Source organism: Drosophila sulfurigaster, chromosome 2R (genome assembly GCF_023558435.1).
Source record: "Drosophila sulfurigaster albostrigata strain 15112-1811.04 chromosome 2R, ASM2355843v2, whole genome shotgun sequence".
In the NCBI taxonomy this organism is placed as follows: Eukaryota; Metazoa; Arthropoda; class Insecta; order Diptera; family Drosophilidae; genus Drosophila; species Drosophila sulfurigaster.
In genome coordinates, this window is record NC_084882.1 from 23,004,193 (window position 1) to 23,028,373 (window position 24,181).

The window sequence follows — 24,181 nt, forward strand, 5'->3', positions numbered from 1 at the left end:
GAAATTGTAGGCGGAATTCTTTATATTTCTTCAGTTTGGAGGCTCATTTAAAAGATAATAAGAAGTTAGACTAACCTATGATATATTCTTCGTTCAATGTTGCTTAGATATAGCAAAGTTTTGTGTTAATTAGGATTGGATTCGCAGGTTATTTATAGGACATTGTAGGTGGGAAATAATAGTAAATTCTTTTGTAGATAGTGCGAAAGATTTATGTGTTAATTGAAAATATTTTCACAGATTTTATGGGACATTGGACAGCAGATTGAGGGGATTCATTCAGTTTAATTTCTATAATAAGTTAAACTAACCTATGATGTATTTTTAGCTAAAAGTTGCTTACGCTAATGACCAGATACTATAAATTATTTATATATTTATAGTAGATGCAGTATCTCTATATTTGCTTTACTGTTCATTGATAGCTTCGCGCTCCATACGCTTTAACAGCTTACCCAGATTGTCCCTCGCAGTCGTCGATCGTACGGCATTAATACTGATAGCAGTTCTATATGAATCGATCGCCTCTTGAACTTTGTCCCAGCGATGGTAGAGCACACCTAGATTCGTGTGATATAGCATATTGTGTGGATCGAGCTCAATAACCTGTTTATACAGCGACTCCGCTTCGACATAATGCTTCAGTTTCCCCAGCACATTGGCTCGTATGAACATGATGCTGGGCTCATGCGGCAACTGCAGCAGTCCCTGCTCAGAAAGACGCAGTGCATCCTCGTACATCGAGCGATTGTCTAGCATCGTTAGAATGTTGGCCCATGCCTTGGGTTGACGGGGATTCAAGGCTACAGCATGCTGCCAATGATGCAGTGCCTCCGCATAACGCTGCTGCTCCAAATACAAATTGCCCATGTTGTAATAGCAGACCGCATAATCCGTGCGATACTTCAGCGCCTGTTTATAGCTGTCCAACGCTTCGGTGTACTTCTTCTGGGCCGACTGCACAATGCCCAGATTCATCCAGGCGACGGGAAACGCAGGATACGCTGCGAGTGCAGCACGTATAAACTTCTCGGCAGTCTGCAGTTGGCCATGCTCACGATACAGATTTCCCAGATTCATCAGCGCCGATTCATACTCCGGATAGAGCTCGATGGCTCGGTGATAGTGCTGAAAAGCTCTCGAACTGTTGCCCATATCAGTGGCCAGTCGAGCGATGTTGTAGTGCACTTTGGCATTGTTGGGACACACTTGTAGCGCCGAACTGAAGAGTTGTTCCTCGTTAAGCCAGTCGGCAGCACGCTGCCGGGTGCGCAGCATCAGTACAGCAAAGAGCAACATGAGGAGTGCTTGGAGCAGATGCCGCCAGTGTGCTTGATCCGCCATGTAGTTGTAGCAGTACAAGAAGCCATAGACGAACAGCAAACAGAAGCCCATGGAGGGCACGTAGAGTGTGCGCTCTGCAATCACGAATCCCACACGAATGATGCCCGAGGCGGGAAGAAAGGGTATGACCATCAAGGCCAAGCCAATCATTAAGCCCGCAAGCCGGCGAAAGTTCATGAGTGAGACGAATATGAAGCTGTAGAATGCAATCACAGCCTGCAGTCGCATATCCCAAATGCTCGTGACTAGTTGGATACAGCCGAGTGCCCAATCGAAGCACAACCATTGCGGGCATAGCATTAGCCAGAAGTTCATCACATACAGATACTGCTGCGACAAGCCGCGCGTTAACAATTGCTCACTATGAGCAATGGGATTGTCCACGGCTTTAAATTCGGGTGCCTCAAAGTTCTGCCACCAGAGACGCAGCACGATTAGTAGCCCAGTTCCAAATAAATAGACGAGGTAACGTAGGCGTGTGGTGATGATGCGTTGCTGCAGTTTCAGAGGCAGCATATAGGTGCCATTTTGAAAGTAATCCAGTGCGGCACAGGACACAGGAATCGTTACTGCGGACTCCTTGAACAGCATGCCAATGGCAGTGAGGAACAGTATGGAGATGACGGTGCTGCCGCCACGTTTATCTACGCTGGCCACCGTCAGCAGTAGACAAAGCAAATGGATGAGGCCGAACATCAGCTCCGCACGTCCAACGACGCCGGAAACGGCTTCCACATGAATTGGATGGGCAGCAAATAGTGCTGCGGAAATGGTGGCCCAGCGTTCGATGTCAATGTCCTCGACGTACAGCGAGCGCACCAAACGCCACATCAGCAATGTGTTGACGCAGTGTAGCAACAGATTGAGGAACTTCATGTGAGACGCGCCTAATCCCAGCAGAGCGTATTCATAGTGAAACATTAGCGTTGTCAGTGGACGAAAGGACTTATGGGAATCGGCACTTAGAAGCGGAGCACCCCAGAAGTCGTGACTAAATATGGCTGTCCAGTTGGTGGGCAGCGTATAAACATTTTTGTTCTTCACAATGGCCACCGTGTCATCGAAGACAAACTTGGCGCCGCTTAAGCCGCCGTAGCCAAAGCAGATCAAACAAATTAGTACTAATATGGACTGACAGACCAGACTGTGCAGCGCCGAGGTCTGGCGCAGATCTAGGTTCACCATATTATTGCACTTTCCACGGAATTTCAATTAATTTGCGGACGCTCTATCACTTTGTATACATTCTGCCGATTTGAAGTCGAGGCGTTGACATTCACGTGTTTACGATGTAATCAGCTGTTGAAGTTAACAGTGAATGCAAAAAAAAATAACAATAACAACTATGGTTGTACATATATAAAATAATATAATCAACGTTCAGCTGTTCAAGCTTACAGTAATCTGCATCATGTAAATAGTAATTATTGTTTCACTTTCCACAAAGTAAATTATCATTTACGGAGCGTTATAAAAATTTAAATTAAATTAGCTCCGATAACTTCAAACGACAATAAAAAATCAGATGTTGAAGTTAACAATAAACGGAATTCTTTTGGTAAAAGCCATTCCTTATTGAAGAGATGCCGACAGAGATGCATAAAGCATACATTTTCGTAAAATCAACATTATTTTAGTTAAAACTCTCAACCGATGACAAAACCGATAACTTGAAACGTCTCTTAACCATTCCCATGTTAGCGCCGCAGTCAGCTGATGAAGTTGACTGCGAATGCAAATCTGAACAATAAACAGAAGGGGAGTGTTTTATAAAATGTCAGAGGAAATTGTTTTCGATTGCTTGCATGCAGAGATAGTAAACTATTGTCTAGACGCCAGCAAGGTAAGTGAACAGCTAAGTAGGTCCAACTATTTAATGCGTCTTCCACACGCAGGATCAACATGATCTGGCCACGCTGGAGTACATTGGCTTCACTACAGGATATCGGCTGATTGAACGTCTTACAAGAGATGGCACACGTTTTAAGGACGAACTGGAGACCATGAAATTCATCTGCACTGATTTCTGGACACTCATCTACAAAAAGCAGGTCGATAATTTGCGGACAAACAATCATGGCATGTATGTGGTGCAGGACAAAGCATTCCGGTTTCTAACACGCATCTCACCGGGCGCCAAGCAATTAGAACAGGCTCCCAAATTTGTGGCCTTCACCTGTGGCCTGGTGCGCGGTGCTCTTAGCAATCTGGGCATCAACAGCACTGTCACCGCGGAGGTGCAAACAATTCCCGCTTGCAGATTTCACATCGAGGTCAATAGGAATTAATATTATTATTATGGTTAATTATTACAATTAAATTACACGTATAGCTATAGTTTATGGTAATTTTTTGTACAATGCAACTACATTGTGTTCAGTCCAATTGATTAAGCTATGCAACGCCCAGCGACTGCAATCGGGCAACTCCGGCTGCAGCGGATTGGGATCCGTGTGTATTCCAAGTGACGGTTGTGGACCAATTATAATAAGCCAACAGCCGGCAAATGCCGACAGATATTCAAGAAATGCCACACGATTATTAAAGTAACAGAAGAGCAACGCTTGTGGCGGTAATCCACAACAGCATTGCTTCAAAAAGTCACCAGATAATTGACAATTGTACTCAGATGATTCGATGTAGTTGAGTGGAATAAAGCTGCGTATAGCATATTTGCTGCGCCACCAGTTGGCATCTCGTTCCAGACCATAGACACGCAATGAATTCTCAGTTCCCACCGCCGTCAAAAGCCACTCAAGCAGTCCGTTGCCACAGCCAATGCTGAGCACATGCTGGATGCGCAGTTCGTTGAGTTTAAGTTGGAATTGCATCAAGTTCTTGGCAGTTGGCCAAATCCAGAGCAATTTGCGTTTAAGCTGCACATCGAAAGTGTCGCCCAACGTCAGCAACTTACGCCAATTACGTTGTGCAGTAGCTCCTTGGGTCAGTTCGTAGACTGCCTCTAAAGCATCTCGATCCGATTGTGCGTTGGGCATATTGAAGACTACTTAAAATAACAATGTTACGGCATCTTGGCATTGACGTCGACAGCAATATGGCAAGCAGCCAGACTTCGGCTATCTATATATATATATATATATAGAGATCTTTAAATTATGACGTTTGTCTGCTTATGTCAAAAAAGGCGTGACCAATTTGCTGTCACGCAAACCCTTTTTGCATTCTTAATCTGTGTGTTCGTTTTCGTAAAAATTCTTGTAATTCTTGCGCCAATGCAGACGTTGATGCAACGGCGGTTGTTGCATCGATACTTGATGCACATGCTCGGGTGCTATTTCATGCTCCAGATCCATCACAGTGCTCAGCTCATTGGAGTACTCTTCGTTGTCCAAATCCAAAATGATTTTGCGATAAAGTTTCACATTCTCTTTTTGCACTTCATCTTGCACAGTTGGTGGCTGCTGAATGAATTGTTGTTGCTGTTGAACGAATTGTTGTTGTTGTATTACGGGCTCAGGCTCCGGTTCCGGCTCTGGTGGCAGCCAGGCAGCCACATCCACTGGTTGCACATTGCCCACGCTCATGATAACGCTATTGTAGCGTTGAATGTTTGGTGTGTGTGTTGCTTCCTCTGCAACTGCAACTGGAGGTTCAACTTCTTGGTTAAGCGACTCGTTGGAAATGATTTCAACACCTGCATCGAAGGTCACGCCGGGATGCATGGCCCGCATATGACGTATCATGTTGTCCCTTCGATTGACGGTCACATCACAGTCAATGCACCGATAACGATGCGTTATGGCATGTTGCTTTTTGTGGCGCGCCAACGCATCTAGATCGTTGAATGTTTTATAGCATTGTGGACACGAGTGTCGTGGGCGTTGACTGTGCCGCGCCTGATGCAACCTGAGGGTGGTTTGGCGCAGAAATGATTTAGAGCAGATGGAGCAAGCGTAACGCGTGCTGTTTTGATCGTGCTTCAATCGGTGTTGCTTTAAATTCGCCTTGGTCAAATAGTGTTTGCCACAAACCTCACATTTGTAAGGCAAACTCTGTCCGCTGTGCACTTGACTGTGCGTGTCGAGAGCGCTTTGGCTGCGGAACTGCTTTTGGCATTGCGGGCAAGTGAATGTTTCAGTCTTATGGACACGCATGTGACGCTGAAGGACAAGCTGTTGCTTAAAGTTCTTATGGCAAACAGGACAGCTGTGCTGTTCGTTGTTCTCGTGACTATTCAGATGATACTTAAGATGCGAGCGTGTAGCAAAGCGCTGCAAAAGAAAAATAAGTGTTGAATAAAAGCATATTCGAAAGGGTGCTAGGACAACTTACTCGATCACATAGCGTACAAGCAAATTGCTTAAGCGCCTCATTGCCGCAGGCTCGGTGATAATATTGCTGTGTGCGACTGCGAAAGGATTTGTTGCACACGCTGCAGTGATAGCCTTGTTCTGTGACTGTTATATGACTAGCAGGTGACTCATCGTGGGATAGCTGGGACTCTACTGCAGGTATTTCCGTGTCTTGAGGCACTTCGATAGTGTTATTTGTTGCCTCATTGCACTCTAAGCAGTCGGAAACATCGTTTAACAAACACTGGCGGCATTTACTATGTCCGCAGCTATCGGTGACCAAACGATTCTGTCCAGTTGCCTCACAGTTGCAACGAGGACACCTGCCACTCATCTTTAACTCAAATAAAAGGAAAAAAACAAAACAAAGTAAATCGACGTTAGCAACTCGTTATTGTCCTGCTAAGCGCCATTCACAGCATTACGCACTTGCATTTGCCATTCGCCGCGCAGCGTAAGCATGCAATGCAATGCGAGGGCAGTTTGAAAATGAAGAGTTGCACTTAATTTACATTTATTTACATCAATCAATCATAACTTATATATACGCAGAAAACAATAAAATAAAACAATTTGTTGAATATGCACTAGACTCTACTCCGTTAAGTTCTCCAAATCTAAGGCTGCCACATGACCAGGAAACAAGTGCGCTTTTTGCATCGGAACTTGAACAAAATAACGATCGCAAAACTTGGGATTTCGACGATTAAGCACTTCAGTAAGTATGATATCATAGCCGATTTTCTTTGTGATTAGCAGGCGACGTGATTCTCCCACGCCATAGCTATTGGAACGCAGACCGAATTTGCTAGCAACCCTAGAAAAATAAAGAGATCAATATTTTACAAAAAATATTATAATAATGCAAACTTACTGATGGAGAGCGGCGCGTTCTTCCTTGGAGAAGGTGGGCTCAAACTGCATGTCTCGCATGTCATCCGAGTTTACATAGTTCTCAATTAGTTTGCGATAATCGGCCAAATTGGCATGCGGATCATTCGAGCCCAAGCCCATGCGGTTGTTTTTAAGCAGATAACTAAAAATGAAATTCATTAGAGAATTTTATGATTTTTTTCCTTGGAAACACCTACCCCACTGGCTCCTCACGTCCCTGTTTGGAACGCCCCAAGCCACCTCCTGTCCAGCCCATTAGACGCATCATGTGATAGCCTTTGTTGTTTTTGTCCAATTTGGGTTCTCCCAAGTTGTCAGCCGACTCTTTGGTCACATTAATGTTAACACCATTCTTTCCCTTTTCCACTTTGATAGTCTCACGCGAGGCATTTAACTACAAAATTTAGAAATTTAAGTTATATTATAGAAATGACATATTTTATATAAATTTTTATTACAAATGTGCGGTTTCTTTTAATATTTACCTTGATGCTGTAGCAATGAGTTTGGAGCAGGAGGATGGCTTGTTTATAGGCTGCCAGCTTGGCAATCTTCAAGTTCTCGCCGATGCCAGTTGCGATAACCTCATCGTTAAGCAGAATCTCTGCTGTTTTGGAGACATCGTCAGCTATTGCTTGTTGAGTTTCAGTGGAACGTTCCTCGTATTTCATTTTGACGGTGTTGCAAGAGTTGCGCAGACAGGAGCGTCCACCAGCGAGATAGATGACAAGATTACCGTACCGTAATCCGGCAAAGAGATTGACTGGCTCGCCGCCGCCGAAGCAAAGCCGGTCTCGGCTGCTAGCTGATTGCAGGGATTGCACCTCTGACCTGGCAGCAGCTGCTCCACCTTTTCGCCCTAGTTTTGTTTTGGGAATAAGGAGGAGGATTGGGGGGATTTTTGTGTTCTCAAACGTCATATTTACTAGTGTTTTCATTTTAATCATTTTCTGCCGTTCTTAATACAATATTTGTTTAAAGTTTATTTATTATTATTGTTTCCTTCTACCTTTGGCGCGCTGTTCCGCAGCATCCGAGGCGGAGACAAACGTACGCTTCAGACGCAAGGCACGATTCTTCCGGAACTCTTCGGCAATATCTTTGGACAGCTCGGCGACTAATAACATCGTTTCATTGGGATATTTGCAGCCCATGAATTCCATGTTAATGAATGTTTGCGCCAAACACACTAAACGCTCCTCGTCGAAGCGATCCTTGTGTGCTAGCATGAAGTCCCGTCTTAATTCCCAGTGCTCTTCGCTTTCATATTCTGTTTTATAGTCGTCCACATCCCAATCGCCGGAGTTTTCAGCGGCATTTTCCGCTGACGAAGGTTTCTTGGATTTTTTGTGTTTTTTGCCCTGCTTCTGTGATGTCTCAAGTTGTTCAACATCTTCCACCTTCTGTCGCTTTGCTATTGTAGCCATTATGATCAAGTGGTTTATTTATTTATTAATTATTTACTTTTTTCTTAAACCAATCTAGCACGCTTTTCATTCACTACAATTGAACGCCATTAATCGACGTTCTCCGGGAAGCGTAGCCACAAATGTACGATTTATCGATAACAGTGTGAACAGAGTTGTTGTGCTCTTTGCCAGACGATAAGCGAGCCTATCGCCCGTGTTGTGTAGCGCTTCGATATCGTCGTCTGCCGCCCGTGTTGTGTGTGTGTTTTAATTTCCTGGTTTATTCATGATTTTTTGTTAATTTTCATTTACTGCAAGCACAAAGGTGACGACAAAACGCGTTGTAGGCGTCTTTTCTTTGCTAACGGTCGGTGTCGAACGGTCTGAACACAGTAGCAGCAGCAACAGCAGCAGCAGAAACTGCCAACATCATGAGCATACCCAACGAATACATTGCAAAAACCGAAGATGTGGCTGAACAGGTAAAATTGGTCTTTTGGATCGCAAGCAAATAACCGTGAAAGTAGCATGACGACGACCTCGCCACATAATGCTGATTAGACGTAGCAAATCAGTAGTCAAATTGCCAACTGGCTGTGCACCATTTATAGCCATTAAAACGGCCTCAACTTGGAGTACAACTGAGGCAAAAGCGATAGAAAACTGCCAACGTCATCCAAACGCGGCAAAAGTTCGAAGCTCAAGTGCAGCAACAGCAGCGAAAGCAATGTGTAGACTACACTGACCCCCAAAAATAAATGCACTTGTGCAAGATCGGCTAGCTTATTAGTTTTTGGGCTGCCACCTTGCCAAAGAAATGCAGCTGTCAAGTTAGAAATTCATATCTAATTGGCAATTGTTGGAACAACGCCATATGCGGTTACTCTGTATGTGTGTGAGTGAGTGTGCGTTATTATGTGTGCGTGTTTGAATGTCTATGCATGTGTGTGTGTGAGGCCTACACAAGTGAAAGTGGTGAGAGTGAGCGGCATCTAACGTCAAGTTCGAGTTCCGTAATAACTTTTTTTGGGGGAATGGAAAACATTTCAAATTGCTAACTCGCTTTTCTCGCACACACATGAGTGTGGCTCGCATAGGTATTTGTGCATTTACATATATTCAAATTATGCCATGAACGATTCGATCGAACTAGACAACATCATACACCAAACCCGTTACAAATCTATAATAAAGTAAAAAAGCGAGCTCACAGATAACGTGAAGAAGCTGAGAGAGCTGTTGTGAGAGACACGTCATTCTCCATTCCCCATTCTCCATTCATTCTCCTCCGTTTCACTCGTCTTACGTCTTTTGTCTTGCCAAATCAACACTGTCTTGGTGAAGAAAAAAAGCCACGCTCTACGCGTATTGTAAATTTGAAGCTCTTATCATAATCAAATTGAGTGGATGTCATCTTATCATCGATACTCGAGCCTCGCTGCTCTCTTATCACTAAACCAACTACACACCGGCGCACGCATATTTCCATTGTATTTTATTTTTATTGGTTTTTCTAGCTATCTCTCAATTTCATTGAAAACACAAATAGTTTCAGCAGACTATACATTAAGTCTAGCAACAGGGGGGAGATCAATTAACATGCTTTGCCGTGTTTTAGAAAACTGGCTTTAAATAAATTGTAATTATTATTTATCAGTCTCAGTCTCTTATATCACAAAGACGAGAATCGCATTCAAGATTGAGGAAATTGCTTTTAAATACTTTCTCTCATTATACTATTATAATTTAGGAAATAATTTCAAAATATTTAAAGTTACATCTAGCGAAAATATTTTCAAATTAGTTTTTCCAATACCTGCATTACATATGTTTATGTTTAATCAGTCTCTCCGCCCATATAAACATCGAAATCTTAAAGGCGATAAGGCCTTTTAACATTGGAAACATATGTTTAAATTATATTTACTATTTTTAAAGTTATTTATAGTTTTCAGTAGTCCAATAGGGAAAACATACTATTATATTGAGGGGAAAATATATATATATATATATTTCGTAGCTGAAACCCGACTTTTGCATTGCTATCGCTACTTATTTTTTAATTATAACTTATCAAAGTTTAAAAAAAAAAAAAAAAAACAAGTAAAACCCCTCAAATGAAGTTCGTATGCTAAAGCTGTTATCAATTTGTCTTCTTTCCCTCTATTAAGGTGATCAAGCGTGGCAAAAATGTGCTGCCAACTGTGGCGCGGCTGTGTCTCATTGCCACCTTCTTCGAGGATGGTCTGCGTATGTATTTCCAGTGGAACGAACAGCGCGAATACATGGACATGAGCTGGGGCTGTGGCAAGTTTCTGGCCACCGTCTTTGTGCTGACCAATCTGTTTGGACAACTGGGCGGCTGTGGCATGGTGATGGCTCGATTCAAGGTTGACATTGCTGTTGGTCTGCTCTTCTTCATCGTTGTGCTACAGGTGAGTTTAGATATACTATCCATCTTACTTTTGAGTTAAGTTTTTGCTCTATTGACTTTTGTAGACAATTGCGTACTCGATCCTGTGGGATTTCCAGTTCTTGCTACGTAACTTTGCATTGATCGGTGCCCTGCTCCTGGTGCTTGCTGAGGCGAGAATCGAGGGACGCAGTTTATTTGCTGGTGTGCCATCTCTGGGTGACAATAAGCCCAAGAACTTCATGCAGTTGGCTGGCCGCATTTTGTTGGCTTTCATGTTCATTACACTGATTCGCTTCGAATTGAGCGTATGGAATGTGATTCAGGACATTATTGGATCCACATTGATGGTACTTGTTGTGCTTGGCTATAAGACAAAGTTGTCGGCGCTAATTCTGGTCGCGTTGCTCACCATACTCAACTTGTACCACAATGCTTGGTGGACTATTCCCTCATACAAACCGCTCAGAGATTTCTTGAAATACGACTTTTTCCAGGTAAGCTTTAAAGGAAGCATTGTGTTATTCGATATTGCTTATTAAAACAATGTTTATTTCAGACACTATCCGTCATTGGTGGACTGCTCATGATTGTTTCCTTGGGACCCGGTGGTGTTTCAATGGATGAACACAAGAAGAAGTGGTAGAAGTGGCACCTATAGAAATCGCTATCAATACAAAAGCATCGATCGCGATTAATTTTTACTGAAAAGAAAATATTTAGTTAGAATTACCATAAAATGGAACAACAGGATGCAACAAACAGCACAGAACAGCTCAGCACAACACGACACACATCAAATACTTGACTTATTGATAAATGAAATGAAAGGGACTTCCGCAATATCCAGGCTTATCCATTATGATTATGGCCCCACCAAACAACACACAAAACATTCGCGCACGTTCAACGACATACTTCGTATATACTAAACATAAATATAAGAGACAACATTTCGTTTTGTACATAAAACACATGGCGATTTATGCCCCTAATGAGAGACATTAACTGATTTTTGATATGCTTAATCTGTCCTTCCGCACATACATAATTTTATCAATTTTATTTTTTTAATTTAATTTGTTTTCGCTATCCTCTATGAGTTTATTACAAATTGTGTTTGCGATTGTTGTTTGATAGAAGTTCGGTGTATAAAATATGATGAATTGTACCAATTGACGATAATTTGTTTCTTTCGTTTATAAGCAAAAGTGTAATAGCATTAAATTGTAACGTTTTAATAAAGAAAAAAACAAGTAAAAAGCGATAAAAAAATTTTAAGAATTATTATTTTCATGTTTTTAAAACAACCGCCCGGTGACCAATAACAACCGACCTGTGCCTATCGAAATCGGTTTACTTTCACCGATAAAATGCAACTCTGAAATTAACCATTCAGAGACGTCAATCATTTTAAACAGCTGTAAACACACCGGCAAAATGCTTCCTCAAAAGATTCCCGCAAAAGTAAATTAAATTTAAAATAAATTGTTGTATAAATTAATTTGTTTTTCCCGCAGCTAACACCTATAACGGTGCCCGTATTTGAACTGCCGCAAATAGTGGTGGTGGACACCGTCATTATAAGCGAGAAGTTTGCTCGCGACAACAACATTTCAGTGTCGGCAACAATTAGTAAAAGCCTAGCGAATAAAATGCAAATCTCCAAAACTGATGATGCACATAATATACAACCTGCTCGGGCGACCAGTTCCAATGCCAATCACCCAGTTGTCACCGCAAAGCAAATGATAGATCGAGCAGTAATGACATTACCTGCAGAGAATTCGCTTCCTACGCGTTGTCGAGAGATGCAAACGGATTTGAAGACAACAGTTGATGTGGCCATTCAATGTGAACGCGATTTGACAGATGAATGGGAACTGGCATTCGAGAAGCCAGCAACAACAGCATCTGAAGCTGAAGAGGAACGCAAATTTCTTAAGTTGGTCAGCGAAAATACAAACATATTTCCCAATGGAATGCTAGAATGTCGCATCTGTGGTGAAATCGCTAGCTTATTGCAGGAGCATCAGAGCCATTTGGCCGTGCACTGGGCACCGCGTGCTCTCTGCACTGCGTGTGGCAAGATGGTGCGCAACGAGTTCTATATGTCGCAGCACAACTTGATTTGTCCAGCACGTCCTGCCAAATCGAAAAAAACAAAAAGATCCTTCAAATGTCCGCATCTACAGTGTAGCGTCATGTGGAGCAGCCGAAGTGAGCTGGCCAAGCACATCGAGCAACATTCAAATGAGAATCTCTATGGGTGCCAGCAGTGCCGTAAAAGATTCTCTACAATGGCGAGTTTCGTGTTGCATCGCCTGCTAAATGCTGCCTGCTGCAATGCCAAACTCTTTAATCTGTCCAAGCAATGGTCACGTTATAGCAGGAAAGCGGCGGCCAAACGTTGCACTATTTGCAGTCGACAATTTGGGAGTTCAGCAAGTGCGGCGTGGCACAAGAGAAGATGCATGATGGCCTATCAGCAGCGCTTATTGAAGTTTTTCAAGAAATAGCAGGAAATGTATTTATGTTTGTTATTAGTTAAGAGAAGTAAAAGTTCGAAATACGGTCTGAATGTAAAGCCTATTTTCTTAAATCATTGCATATATAATTAAGTTATGTTAATCGTTAAGCAAAGGCTGTCATCTTAAGATTTAAAAGTCCTGCAACATGAATTTGAAGTTTTTGGTTTAATTTGTATTTAAGTGAAACAATAAAGAATGTTTTGATTATGAAGCCTGTCTGCTTTAAATATGTATATATAATTTAATTTCTATTAAATGAGTGTGGGCAATCTTTTCAAAATACATTCAGCAAAAGGCTAAAGATGAAGATAGTATTTAGTTAGGGGAAATAACATTATGAATGTTCTGTTTATAAAGACTGCTAGAGTCATAAGGTTTAATTAATTCATTAGTATGTGAATAAATAAAATGATTTGTAACTAAGATAAGATACTTTGATGTTTGGCTTAGTTTGTATTTATTTTTCGGGGAAATAACAATAAGTAACAGTGATCCAACTTTATGAGGCTTGCTGTTGTACACCATGTGCCTTCTTCAGCCCCTCATACAGCTGCTGTTTCTCCAGGTTAAGCTCCTTGAGCGTTTGCACCGCCAACTCCAGCTGTACCTTCTTTAGTGCATGCTCGCTGCCTATGTATTGCTCAATGAAACGCAAACTGATCTCGTCGGCCTGGAAATCGGTTTCTGTTTTGCCAATTGCCGTCTGTATCTCATTCTCAATGCCTTTCGCTTGATGCTGCCGTAAACCGCTGCGCAGTTCGGCTAACGCTTTGACAGCTGGCGACGGCTGCAGTTCCTCCAATTGACGCAGAGTCGCTTGATAATCGAGCGGCACTTTATGTATCTTGTAGCTTAGCGCAATCAGTTGGACGGCATTGAGCAGATAATCGCGACGTATCATATCGTAAAGCAGATCGTCGATGCAACGATGCCAGGCGTAGAAGAAGGCCATGGGTCCAAAGTGACGTGTTGAACGCAATTGATCAAATTGCTTGGATTCATTCAAATGCTCAAACACTTTGGCTGAAATGTTGTGGAACTCGGCCTCATAAGGTTCGTATTGAACAGTCAAACGATCCAGAATGAATTCATATTTATGCTCGTCCAGGCAACGCTGGAACAGTTGCTCGTCGGAGAACATGCGAGGCGTGTAAAATTTGCGTCCGTCGAGCGGAAAATACAATTGATTCATGCGTTTCGTGATGTCCAGTGTGGCATAGGACAATGTACCATCCACGTCACGTACGACGACTTTGCGTTCCGACTGCGGCAACCCGAAGGTGATGTCTGTGAACACATATTTGGTGGTGGCAAAATCTTTCAGCGCTGGATCTTTGGAAATAATGCGTTCGGTGTCCTCTTTGATCTTGACAACCGGTGGCATTTGAAGCAATTGTTGCGCCTTCTCAATCGTCAGCAGAAACTCCTTTTCCAGCTGCGCCGTGGTCATGAATTGCGTGTGTACACTGTTATCCGGCACGGTGCGTTTGCGGAACACTTTGTCCAGCTGCAGTTGCGTCATGGATTGGAGTAGTTGTTGAGTCTCGGCATCTGTGAATTGCGGCTGCGGATCTGTGGCGTATTGTAGGGTGCTGCTTTTGAGTCCGGCACTCGAGAGTTGGCGTACATTTTGCAAGGCGTTAAGCTTGCGAATGTGCCGAAATAAAGACATTTTAATTCAATAACTGCCGAAAAATAGCAACACAAACACGCGAGAGCCAACGAACACCAGTGTTGTGTATTACCGAGGTGTATATTTAAATGTACTAAAATATACCAAATTCTACTGTTATAATATACCGCATGTTCTAATAGGTAATTCAGTACAATAACCAATTGGATTAATGTAATATAAAGTTGTTGGTACTTAGAAATGCAATAAGCTCTTGCTAGTTTCGCATACAAATTAATTTTATTAATAAAAGGCGAGTCCACAACGCAAAAATTAAAATACCTAAAGTATTTAGTTGACCGTTATGACAGTGCTGTGAAGTGTTAACGAAACCCGCGAATTGTACTATCGATAGGTCAACAGGTTTTTGTCCATGAACGGCCCAACCAACAGCTGTTTGCGCGTCCCTGGGAATAGCAAATGAAGAAGAATTTCGGACTGGTTTGACGTGCTGTTTTCGTTTTTTTCGGCAAAAAAGAAATAGAGGTTTTGAAAACTCCACCGTTGCCGTTACACAAAATAATATGAATAATGTACATAGCGCTTTTGTTGGCGGGCAAAAGCGACGCTTGTCGGAAAGCGAATGCGGCAGCAGCAAGCAAGCGGACGCGCCCCACCAACAAACAATTGGTCAAGAGGGGCAAGTGCAGCAGCAACAGCAGCAGGAGCAGCCGGAACGGAAACAACGCAAAAAAAAGAACAACAGACACAAGATGATGATCACGAAGAGCGTCACGAACACAATCTGCTCGATTTATGCGACGAGTTATTATACGAGATATTTCAGTACCTCGACTCATCATCGATCATGGCGATGATGCTGTAAGAAATACTGCAAATTGAGTTGTATTCCATATATATTTCTTAAGTATTGTTAATTGTAGTTGCTCACCTCGTTTTGAAAGTCTGCTCTTGGATCATCGATTCTGGCACAATATTGATCTCAGCAATGCACCGTTACCTTTGGGTATTCTGGAGGAGATTCTTGGCCGCGCCACGGAAAAGACACACACCATCAAGATCTGTGGTCCACCTTCGTCGCAGCATGTGGCTGGGGAATTTAAGCAATTCACTTGTACACTGACCTCGGTCTTTCCCAAAGTGGCCACACATTTGGAGGTTCTGGAGCTGGTTGGAGTTAGCTTGGATTTTGAATACGTAAGCTAGATCTTATTAGCAATTCCTGCCTTATTATTTATATATTACCATACAGATACATATATCGGAGTTTCCGGCATCGTTGAAGCGCTTGACCTTAAAGGATTGTAGTGTTAAAGTTGGCGATCATGTCAAAAGCATATTTCATACGATAGAAAAGCATTTGGTTGTCTTAGAGGTAATGTATCAATATATCCAATTAGAATCGCATAATTGATCTAACCAGTATGCTTATAGGATTTGAGTATTGAGGACAACAACTGGTTTGAACCCTACTATATAATGGCGCTCTCGAAACTGCCCGCTTTGCGTCGACTAAGTCTCAAGGGGTGTCAGATGATGTGCAAATTTGTACCTTATGGCAGCATGGCTGCACGCTTTGGGTTTTCCAAACTGGAGGTACGATCTCTACTTGAATGTAGTTTGGTATTGTTTAACTATCTTTTAAATTATTCAGGTGCTTGATTTGCGTTTAACTCCCATCAATAATGGCGATCTGCAATGCTTTAGTGCTGTGGAAACGTTGAGGGAACTGCTGTTGGAATCGCCTCCCAATATGCCACAAGGACCGCCGCTGCTTATGAAGTCCGATGTGCCAAGTAGCTCACAGCCCGATTCTCACAAGGCGCTAAGCGACGACGAACCCTCCACTTCGCGAGCAGCCATGGAACATTTACGCAAATATGCGCAGTGTAATGCACAGCCAACAACAGCAACATCAACAGATGCGACGAAGCCGCCAAGTGATACATTTCAATCGGACAATTGCAACGAGAGAAAGGAGAACAATAGTGAGGCAAGAGCAACGTCGCGCACAACGATGCGTTTGCGCTGTTTGATACCGGAGTCTGATGATGAGGATACCTCGTCAACGTCCGCGTCTTCCTCCGACAAGTCCGATAATACAACGACGCAAAGCAACGGTCATAGCTCGGACGCCAGTCTGTCAGTGCAGCCGCCAAATCTGGTGGTTATAGCGCTTCCCAGCTTGGATCCGGCTCGCACTGCAGCAGCTGTCGCAGCCAACATTAACGCCAGCGCCAACGCCAACGACAACGCTCCAGTTGAGAACCCAGAGAATGCAGAAGCGGCAGCTGGTCCTGGTGAAGCAGCGCCTGCATTGCCGCGTGCATTCATACACGTGGAGAATAATCCACCAGCAGATTATCCGCGTGATCCGGTGATAGCTTCGTTGCTGGAGCATGTAGTGGAGCGCATACAAATACAAATTCATGATAATAATCCGGCGCATAGTCGTTTTTTTGCCTCGACGCGATCAAGTCATCTTTATGAATCCACATCTCATGAGCGACGCGGGTGGAGGAGGCGCCGGTGGCAATGGAGCTGCACCTGGAGCAGGAGCTGGACCTGGAGCAGGAGCTGGAGCAGGAGCTGGCGGAGGTGGCATGGCGAATGTCTTCCTACCGCGCCGTCACCGCTTCCAGCCACGCGGCAATTTCGAGCAGGTTGTGGGACATCCCATGTTCTGGAATGTCCTGGATCCGCTCGATCGTGACTATGCGCGACGCATGCGCAGCCGTCAAGGGCCGCCAATGGCGCTGTCCAACTACATTTCCGATCGCGCTGTCTACAGTTTTGGACGCGCTGAAAATCCTGTGCAACCCGATGTCGTTTGGATACGCAATTCAAATCGATCGCCCAACACACGACTAGAGCGCATCTCGTTGCGCAATTATACGCACATTACCAACTATACGCTGGAGCATTTGGTGCAGTGTTCACCGAATCTGGTCTACATTGATGTGAGCGGCACTGGCGTTACGTTGTTGGGTGTGCGCATGTTTAAGCGACAGAAGCCCAACTGTGAGGTGATTGCAACGCATTTAACGGTAACCTCTACAGAGCAACCGTCGACTGTAAACGATACGGCGCCAGAAACAGAAACAGAAACCGAACCCGAAACGGAAACAGAAAAACAACCAGCACCAGACCAGACCGAAGAGAAGAATGTAGAGAATGCTAAACCCGAGGAGCAAGCACAAGCGCCAAGTGAGGCGAACAACAACAACAGCATTGACAATGATGAGCAGCAGCCGCTGGAGCAGCAATCGCCTGCTCAGCAACAGTAAAAATATCGCATTCTATACAAAAAATATATTTTATATGTGAACGGTACCCGATCCTTTCTGTGAAATCATGGAATAATCAACCCACGCTTAAATGAATGATTCTCTACAATGGTGTGGAACGAAGAAGAGTATGTAATAAGTTAAAAAGATTCTCTGCATGAAGTGGTACGAAAAATAATATGTTAAAAAGATTCTCTGCAATGAAGTGGAACGAAGCATAAGTAATAAGTTCAAAAGATTCTCTACAAATGAAGTGGTACGAAAAATAATTAATAAGTTAAAAAGTCGCCATATTTTGGCCGCCCTTTAAAGCCTGCTGTCTACATGTGAAGGTTGTAGCGCAGAGTTAGTATTATGTTTGCAAACAAAAACAAAAAACAAAAATAAAACACTACAAAACACAATGTACTATAAACTTACCTATACGTGTGTGCGTGTCTGCTTAAATGAAATGTATAAAACTCCCCCAAAATTTACTTGTTAAGATGCATTAAAACGAGAAACCATTTTTTGGAATTGAAAATTGATGAAATGTTTATTTGGTAGCTAAGATGAGTGTAGACAGAGTTCGAATAAACAATTGTTTCAATTTCGATTAGAAAATGTGATTAGATGTTAAAAGAGTATGTATATATTCTATATATGCCATTTCGTATTCAGAGAGTTATTTGTTTCCATTCGACGATTCCTCCTCGCCATCCACATCTGATTCTTCATCGCTTTCAGACTCGGTTTCTGAGCCATCTGAGCTCTGACAATCGGCAATTTCGCCAGTGAAAAAGATGACGGCCTTGGGAATAACGCGTTCCTTCAGATAGAAGCCCAACTCAAAGTCGTTCTGCAGAATAGCCTGTGAAAAATAAAAAAATATTACAAACCTAAAAGCTAGTAACAGAATTAAGTTTTAACATTAATATCACAAAAGTTGGGATCCTCCGGATCATCAGGCAATGTCGGTGGCGAGAAGAAATCAAAGAAAGTGGGTTGATCTAGTTTGAAGAGAAAAATGAACTAATTAAGACAGAATTACACCTCAAGAACGAACCCTTCTTATCGCGATTGTGCGGTTGCTTCCAATCGATGTTGCAGCCTTCGCAACGCACAATCTCGGCGCCATCGTAGGACAAAGGATCATCGGCTTCGGGTACACAGTTCAAGATGTAAGTTTTGGTGAGCACGCGATTCTTGAAATAATCGTTCTTATCAAAATGAAACTCGATCACAAACTTGACAGTGTCATCGTTATAGTGCTTGGTGCGTATATCAGAAAGATACTGCAAGTATTCCTATGTAAGTATCATTATATTTTTGATAATTTTATACTTACTGAAAGTATTCGCTCATCCTCCTTGCCAATGAATTCGGTGTAGGAGGCTTTCAGCACCTTCAACCAAAAGGTGGAGACATTCTCATTGCGTGTGGAGTCACCGTGATTTTGTTTCTTAAAATCACTAGAAAATAAAGGCGATAAATCAAGATTGCATTTCAAACTTGTTGGAGAACTTACTCGAGTATCTTTTTGCGTTTTTCAAAAATTTCATTGTGCTTGACCTCGTATTGTTTTTCCATATTGTAAATTTCCCGCTGCATCTTTACGTCCAGATTAATGGTCTCCAGATACAGTTGCTTTAGTTCCCCAATAATTTTTTTCTCATCTTCCGTAAAGTTCTGCAAACCCGAAGATACATTTAGCATATATGCAAATATTTAGCGGTACTTACATTCTTTTCATTCTGAAGGATTTGGTGGGGGAGGCCAACCTTAAGCTTATTAGCGTTGGGATTGCGACAAGATTCCATCTCCTGTCCTATTTTGTTAAATTGCTAAAGATTAAAATGTTATTGTTGAAAATTTCTCCGAAATTTAATAATATTTTAGATTTGACGGATATGTTCTGTGAACTGATGAAGCTCAAATGAAATGATGATTATGCTCTAAAGCTAAACTCTACTCAAAAATCATCGCTCACTTTGGCATCTGAATAGTTTTTTGTTAAAAAAATAATTCTTTTTTTTTTTTATACATTTTTACAATAGATTCAAACATTTGTATTACTAAGTTGTTGAAATTGAATATATTGATTAAAACGATTTGTGTTACGTTTTTTTTTGCAATGCATTTTGCTTTAAGCTAATTCTGAATTGTCGTTTAAATAATTGCTCGTTTTTTCGTATTGTAAATAATTTGATATAAGTGCCTTTATTGAGTTTCTAGTTACAAAAGCGCAGCTGAAAAAAAAAACATCTATTTGTGTAGACTTTGTGCTGTAACTAATTGCGAGTGTGCTTATAAAAAGCATTATCGATGATTGGCATCATTAAGTGTGTTGACCCCTTTCTGTTTTTTTATTGGTATGCTTTGCAATATTCCTGTTTATTCCTATTTATACAAAAATTGCATTCTAAGGACTATTTTAGCGGCCATTAAAATGCTGGCCATGTCTATTCACAATTTAACGCACATTTAATTTTTGGTTTCGCTACTCTTTATTTTTTATGTAGTTGTTGTTGTTGTTGTTTTTTTTTCAACTTTTCATTTGGCATGCAATTAAGTTCGGCGCTCTTAACCTTCCTTCCCCCCACACACCACCATCGCCATTTATAAGGCAATGTCTTTGGCCTACAAGTTGCTGCGGTTTTCTTGTATGCAAATCACGTGCTGTGTTGCTCAAGGGTTCCTCTCATTTTGTGAACTTGTTAAATGAGCCGCGCAGTACAAGTTGCCGGGTTCCCTTCGGTTTTTTTCGATGGGCAGCCGGTTGCCAGTTGCCTCATGAAGCAAGTTTAATAATGTGACAGGCTTAGCGCCATATGTCAGGGACAGAAAAGTTTTCGACGTCGTCGCGTATACGACAAACATTTCAAAATGAAATTATGAGTGGGCAGCACAGTGGACACAAAAAGTGTAAACAAATTTGGCCAAGCGGAAACCTAGACAAGCATACACACCAACACACACATATATACGTGTTTGTTAACAAATACATATGGAATTACATGTACGCATGTCGTGAGCCTGGGCGCGGTCTGTTTCCCCGCGAGTGTCCAGGCGCGCACTCGTCCTGCACTGCTTGTGTTGTGGGTTGTGAGTTCTGAGTTCTGAGTTGTGGCCTCACATTTGATATTATTAAATTTTTTCCTAAATACCTTGGGGAAATTAAAAAAGAAATCATAAAACAAATGCGACGAATGCGGCTAGTAGTATTATTATTATTATTTCGTGTTAGTGCTGACAGCCAGCTAAAGATGATGAATGATGATGCTGAAGCTGACTTAAAGCTCGACTTTAAAGATGGGGACACCAATTTTCAATTAACAATTTTCGGCTACTCAATTAGCAGGTGCATCAAAATTGTAAGTGTAAGATTTGACGTCGTCGTCGTCGTCGTCGTCAAACGCCAGCAGCGCGTCAACATAGTTTGAATTTAATTAAAATGAAAATTAGTAAAACTGAACCCAGACTCAACAGCAGCAACAGTTACTTGGCAGGGATTAGAGCTATGCTCCGGTAAAAGTGCATGTCTGCAGAAAATCGAATCAGCAGCTCAACCTGCCCAGAGAGATAGAAAGGGGACACATGGTAGACAGCAGCAGCAATGGAAGCAGTAGAAGCAGCATTTCTATGCCAAAAAATCTACAACAAAAGCATAAGACGAAGTGCAGCATTTGATGATGAAACGACGTGTTAATTAAGGTCATAATAATTCAACCTAAATTGAAAACTTGCCCGGCCATGCCTGTCAGAGAGAGAGAGAGAGAGAGAGAGAGAGAGAGAGAGTGAGAGCCAACAGCTAGGCAGCATCCTTCCAGTAGCTAACAGTTTTGCCGCACAGAGTTCTGCCCCAGCAGCTTTCTGCTAAGCTGATTGCAACAAATTATTTTGCACCTTGACTGAACTTTCCTTACGCTGCAGACATCGCTTGGCGTTGATAAACGAATTTTGTTAGTTTACTTTTGCTTATTTTAATGCTAAGGATGCAATGTGCATTGCTTGCTCCTTCTCACACTGTAGCCTGTGGTATGGGGCATGCCCCATGCTCCATGCTACATGCCTTCGCCTGATGCCGTCCAGAATCCGTCTTGGTCATTGTTGCTTTTGGTTTTGCATACTTCTATCTAATAGGTTGCAGCTGTTGTTACCCATACCCAGTGAGATTTAAATATAATAATATACATAATCTTCCTCCCTTACTCCATTTACTCTTTTTCTCACTCTTTACTTACATACTGTGCAATATATTCGTAAAAATGCATATTAGAAAAAAATACATTTATATATATTTCAGGTATTTTTAAGTATTTAAGCTTATTAAAAATCTCGATTTGCGTCTCAACAATTTTTGAATTTACAAATGTTTCCTTATTGACAATGAAGCTTATAAGATATGAAAAATAAAAATGCAATTCAAACTTAAAAAAGAAATTGCGTTGCACTTTTTGTTAGATTCTTTAAAGATTCCAAGCCGCAAAACATTTTCAAATATTGAAAAGCTATTTATTGTTTATGTCTGAGTTGTCATTTTTTTTTTAATTCTGTTCTTATTTTATTATTTATTAATTATTTTTTATTGTTGCTATTGTTGATTTCTTTAGTTCATTTAAAATTTAAATTTTTTAATAAACTTATTATTAAAATGGTACAATTTTGATCTTATTTTTAAATATTGAAACATTATTTTCTATTTAAATTTTAAAATGATAATTTATTTAAAAATGTAATATGCTTGAATGTATTTTGAGTATTGTGAATTGTACATTTTTGTACCTTATTTATACACAGAAAGAAAAAACGTGCTGAAATCAAAAATATAATCTTAAATCAAGATTATATAAAGTCATAATAGATTGACCAATCTTGAAATTCTAGATTTGAAAATGAAAAAATCTCAACATTGAACCCTTAATCAATATTAAACCTTCTGAAATGTAGATTGTTTAAAGTATTCACACTTTTTTATTATTTCAACATTTACATTTAGTTAACTATTGTATTTGATTGTATTTCATTGAAATAGCTTTAACTGTATTTTACATCCATTTCTCGTGAACAGACTATGAAATTTTTAATGATATACAAAAATGGCCATTGAATTGGGTTTAAAATTCAATTTGCATAGGGTATTGGCTGGCAAGGTAATTGAAATCGCAAATGTAAGCAATTTTTCTTGATTATTTGCTTCTCAGTTGGCTGTCAGTTGTCGTTGTTGTTGCTGTTGTTGCTGTGGCTGGCAATTTTAAATAGCGATAAAAGTTGCATAAAGTGGGAAATTGTGTTGGCCATTAGAAATTATTAGTTATAGTAAAGAGCAATTGGGTGTAGTGCTTAAAAGTTGCATAATGCCGTGGCTGATTTGCATATTATTGCTACTGCTAATTGGCTTAGTCGGTCATTGCTCAAAGAGAATTGTGTCGGCAGTTGCCAATTGCTGGCTTCGCTTGGCTCTGGAGATTGCTCATAATTATCACGCACACACACAGACATATATACACAGGCATACACATGCGTCTATACACGGATTATACACCTGCTATGTATTCTAATTCGAACGCTATTCATATCCTTTCAAAAACACACACACATACACACACACGCACATGTGAGCTTATAGTATATAGTAGCAGAGAAAGCGAGATCCTTGGTTGCCGCAGGTTAGCTCTGATGCGCTTCCTTTCTCGATGCGAACGCGCGCTCTGCTACATGGAAAACTTTTTACTAATTTACATTCATTACACACATTTGCAATAAAACTAGCAGCCCAACTCGACTCAATACACAAACACACACACACACACACACATGGATTGCTATATACACTAGTGAGAAGTACTACATACAACTACATTGACATTTTACATGCTTCATTAACGTGTAAGCGCGGTAATAATGAAATTTCCTTATGGCTGCATATCCCAACTTCATATGTGAGGCGGCGCGGAATGCGGTGGCTGGGTGGGTGGCTTAGTGGGTCGACTGCATATTGATGCAAAGTTTGTGAGCCAGTTGCAAAACTTGAGGCGTTATTCATTGTACCTAACCACAATTTATGTAGCTTGTGGCAAGCAAATACAAAACCCAAGTACTACAACAATAAAGTGCTCTTCTCTTCTGCTTTTTTTGCTTTCTTTCGGTGTGTGTGGTGGATTTAAAGCAGGTGCATCTACTTGGAATTTCCGTTGAAAGCTGATTGGGAATGATCGAACTTCAAAGCGTCTGACAATCGACAATCACAAATGGGCAAACAAAGCGTCACATAAACATAAAGCAGAACCTAAACACACACACACGCACACACACACAGTCAGTCAAAAAATGAGCAGCGGAAATGATGGCGCAGCAGGCGGAAACGAAGCGCGCAAC

General features: G+C 41.5%; 10 protein-coding genes across 11 annotated transcripts; 4 read left to right on the forward strand and 6 right to left on the reverse strand.

Annotated features, from left to right (window-relative positions):
* Window positions 1-248: 248 nt before the first annotated feature.
* LOC133838797 (protein O-mannosyl-transferase TMTC4) lies at window positions 249-2,638 on the reverse strand. The gene has a single exon (XM_062270024.1). It carries the CDS (start codon window positions 2,527-2,529, stop codon window positions 409-411), a length of 2,121 nt encoding a protein of 706 aa, XP_062126008.1. The 5' UTR covers window positions 2,530-2,638; the 3' UTR covers window positions 249-408.
* A 388-nt stretch (window positions 2,639-3,026) lies between these two features.
* Window positions 3,027-3,681, forward strand: LOC133839170 (trafficking protein particle complex subunit 6b). Its single transcript, XM_062270526.1, has 2 exons — window positions 3,027-3,187; window positions 3,240-3,681. Exons 1-2 carry the CDS (start codon window positions 3,119-3,121, stop codon window positions 3,630-3,632), a joined length of 462 nt encoding a protein of 153 aa, XP_062126510.1. The 5' UTR covers window positions 3,027-3,118; the 3' UTR covers window positions 3,633-3,681.
* A 2-nt stretch (window positions 3,682-3,683) lies between these two features.
* Window positions 3,684-4,340, reverse strand: LOC133839169 (uncharacterized). The gene has a single exon (XM_062270525.1). It carries the CDS (start codon window positions 4,338-4,340, stop codon window positions 3,684-3,686), a length of 657 nt encoding a protein of 218 aa, XP_062126509.1.
* A 178-nt stretch (window positions 4,341-4,518) lies between these two features.
* On the reverse strand, window positions 4,519-6,081 carry LOC133839163 (zinc finger protein 454). The gene is made up of 2 exons (XM_062270517.1): window positions 5,638-6,081; window positions 4,519-5,576 (listed from the first exon to the last, which is right to left on the reverse strand). Exons 1-2 carry the CDS (start codon window positions 5,989-5,991, stop codon window positions 4,530-4,532), a joined length of 1,401 nt encoding a protein of 466 aa, XP_062126501.1. The 5' UTR covers window positions 5,992-6,081; the 3' UTR covers window positions 4,519-4,529.
* Window positions 6,082-6,154: 73 nt separating this feature from the next.
* LOC133839164 (NF-kappa-B-repressing factor) lies at window positions 6,155-8,126 on the reverse strand. The gene is made up of 5 exons (XM_062270518.1): window positions 7,561-8,126; window positions 7,037-7,410; window positions 6,749-6,945; window positions 6,532-6,693; window positions 6,155-6,474 (listed from the first exon to the last, which is right to left on the reverse strand). The coding sequence occupies exons 1-5, from the start codon at window positions 7,976-7,978 to the stop codon at window positions 6,252-6,254; spliced, it is 1,374 nt and encodes a 457-aa protein (XP_062126502.1). The 5' UTR covers window positions 7,979-8,126; the 3' UTR covers window positions 6,155-6,251.
* A 59-nt stretch (window positions 8,127-8,185) lies between these two features.
* LOC133839168 (surfeit locus protein 4 homolog) lies at window positions 8,186-11,648 on the forward strand. Its single transcript, XM_062270524.1, has 4 exons — window positions 8,186-8,442; window positions 10,132-10,395; window positions 10,460-10,870; window positions 10,933-11,648. The coding sequence occupies exons 1-4, from the start codon at window positions 8,392-8,394 to the stop codon at window positions 11,017-11,019; spliced, it is 813 nt and encodes a 270-aa protein (XP_062126508.1). The 5' UTR covers window positions 8,186-8,391; the 3' UTR covers window positions 11,020-11,648.
* Window positions 11,649-11,752: 104 nt separating this feature from the next.
* Window positions 11,753-13,116, forward strand: LOC133839166 (zinc finger protein 610). Its single transcript, XM_062270521.1, has 2 exons — window positions 11,753-11,840; window positions 11,894-13,116. The coding sequence occupies exons 1-2, from the start codon at window positions 11,814-11,816 to the stop codon at window positions 12,890-12,892; spliced, it is 1,026 nt and encodes a 341-aa protein (XP_062126505.1). The 5' UTR covers window positions 11,753-11,813; the 3' UTR covers window positions 12,893-13,116.
* Window positions 13,117-13,364: 248 nt separating this feature from the next.
* LOC133839165 (small ribosomal subunit protein mS22) lies at window positions 13,365-14,650 on the reverse strand. Its single transcript, XM_062270520.1, has one exon. The coding sequence runs from the start codon at window positions 14,574-14,576 to the stop codon at window positions 13,404-13,406; it is 1,173 nt and encodes a 390-aa protein (XP_062126504.1). The 5' UTR covers window positions 14,577-14,650; the 3' UTR covers window positions 13,365-13,403.
* A 329-nt stretch (window positions 14,651-14,979) lies between these two features.
* LOC133839172 (uncharacterized) lies at window positions 14,980-18,590 on the forward strand. Its single transcript, XM_062270527.1, is given in 6 exon segments — window positions 14,980-15,398; window positions 15,461-15,734; window positions 15,790-15,912; window positions 15,972-16,133; window positions 16,192-17,121; window positions 17,123-18,590. Coding segments are annotated over 6 exon segments (2,430 nt in total). The 5' UTR covers window positions 14,980-15,159; the 3' UTR covers window positions 17,825-18,590.
* LOC133839167 (nucleosome assembly protein 1-like 1) lies at window positions 18,331-19,741 on the reverse strand. Of its 2 annotated transcripts, none has more exons than XM_062270523.1 (6): window positions 19,585-19,741; window positions 19,332-19,492; window positions 19,152-19,275; window positions 18,870-19,098; window positions 18,734-18,813; window positions 18,331-18,674 (listed from the first exon to the last, which is right to left on the reverse strand). In XM_062270523.1, the coding sequence occupies exons 1-6, from the start codon at window positions 19,621-19,623 to the stop codon at window positions 18,489-18,491; spliced, it is 819 nt and encodes a 272-aa protein (XP_062126507.1). In that variant the 5' UTR covers window positions 19,624-19,741; the 3' UTR covers window positions 18,331-18,488. The 2 variants fall into 2 exon arrangements, with proteins under 2 accessions (XP_062126507.1, XP_062126506.1); XM_062270522.1 differs by having other exon boundaries at window positions 19,546-19,740.
* Between the last annotated feature and the right edge of the window lie 4,440 nt (window positions 19,742-24,181).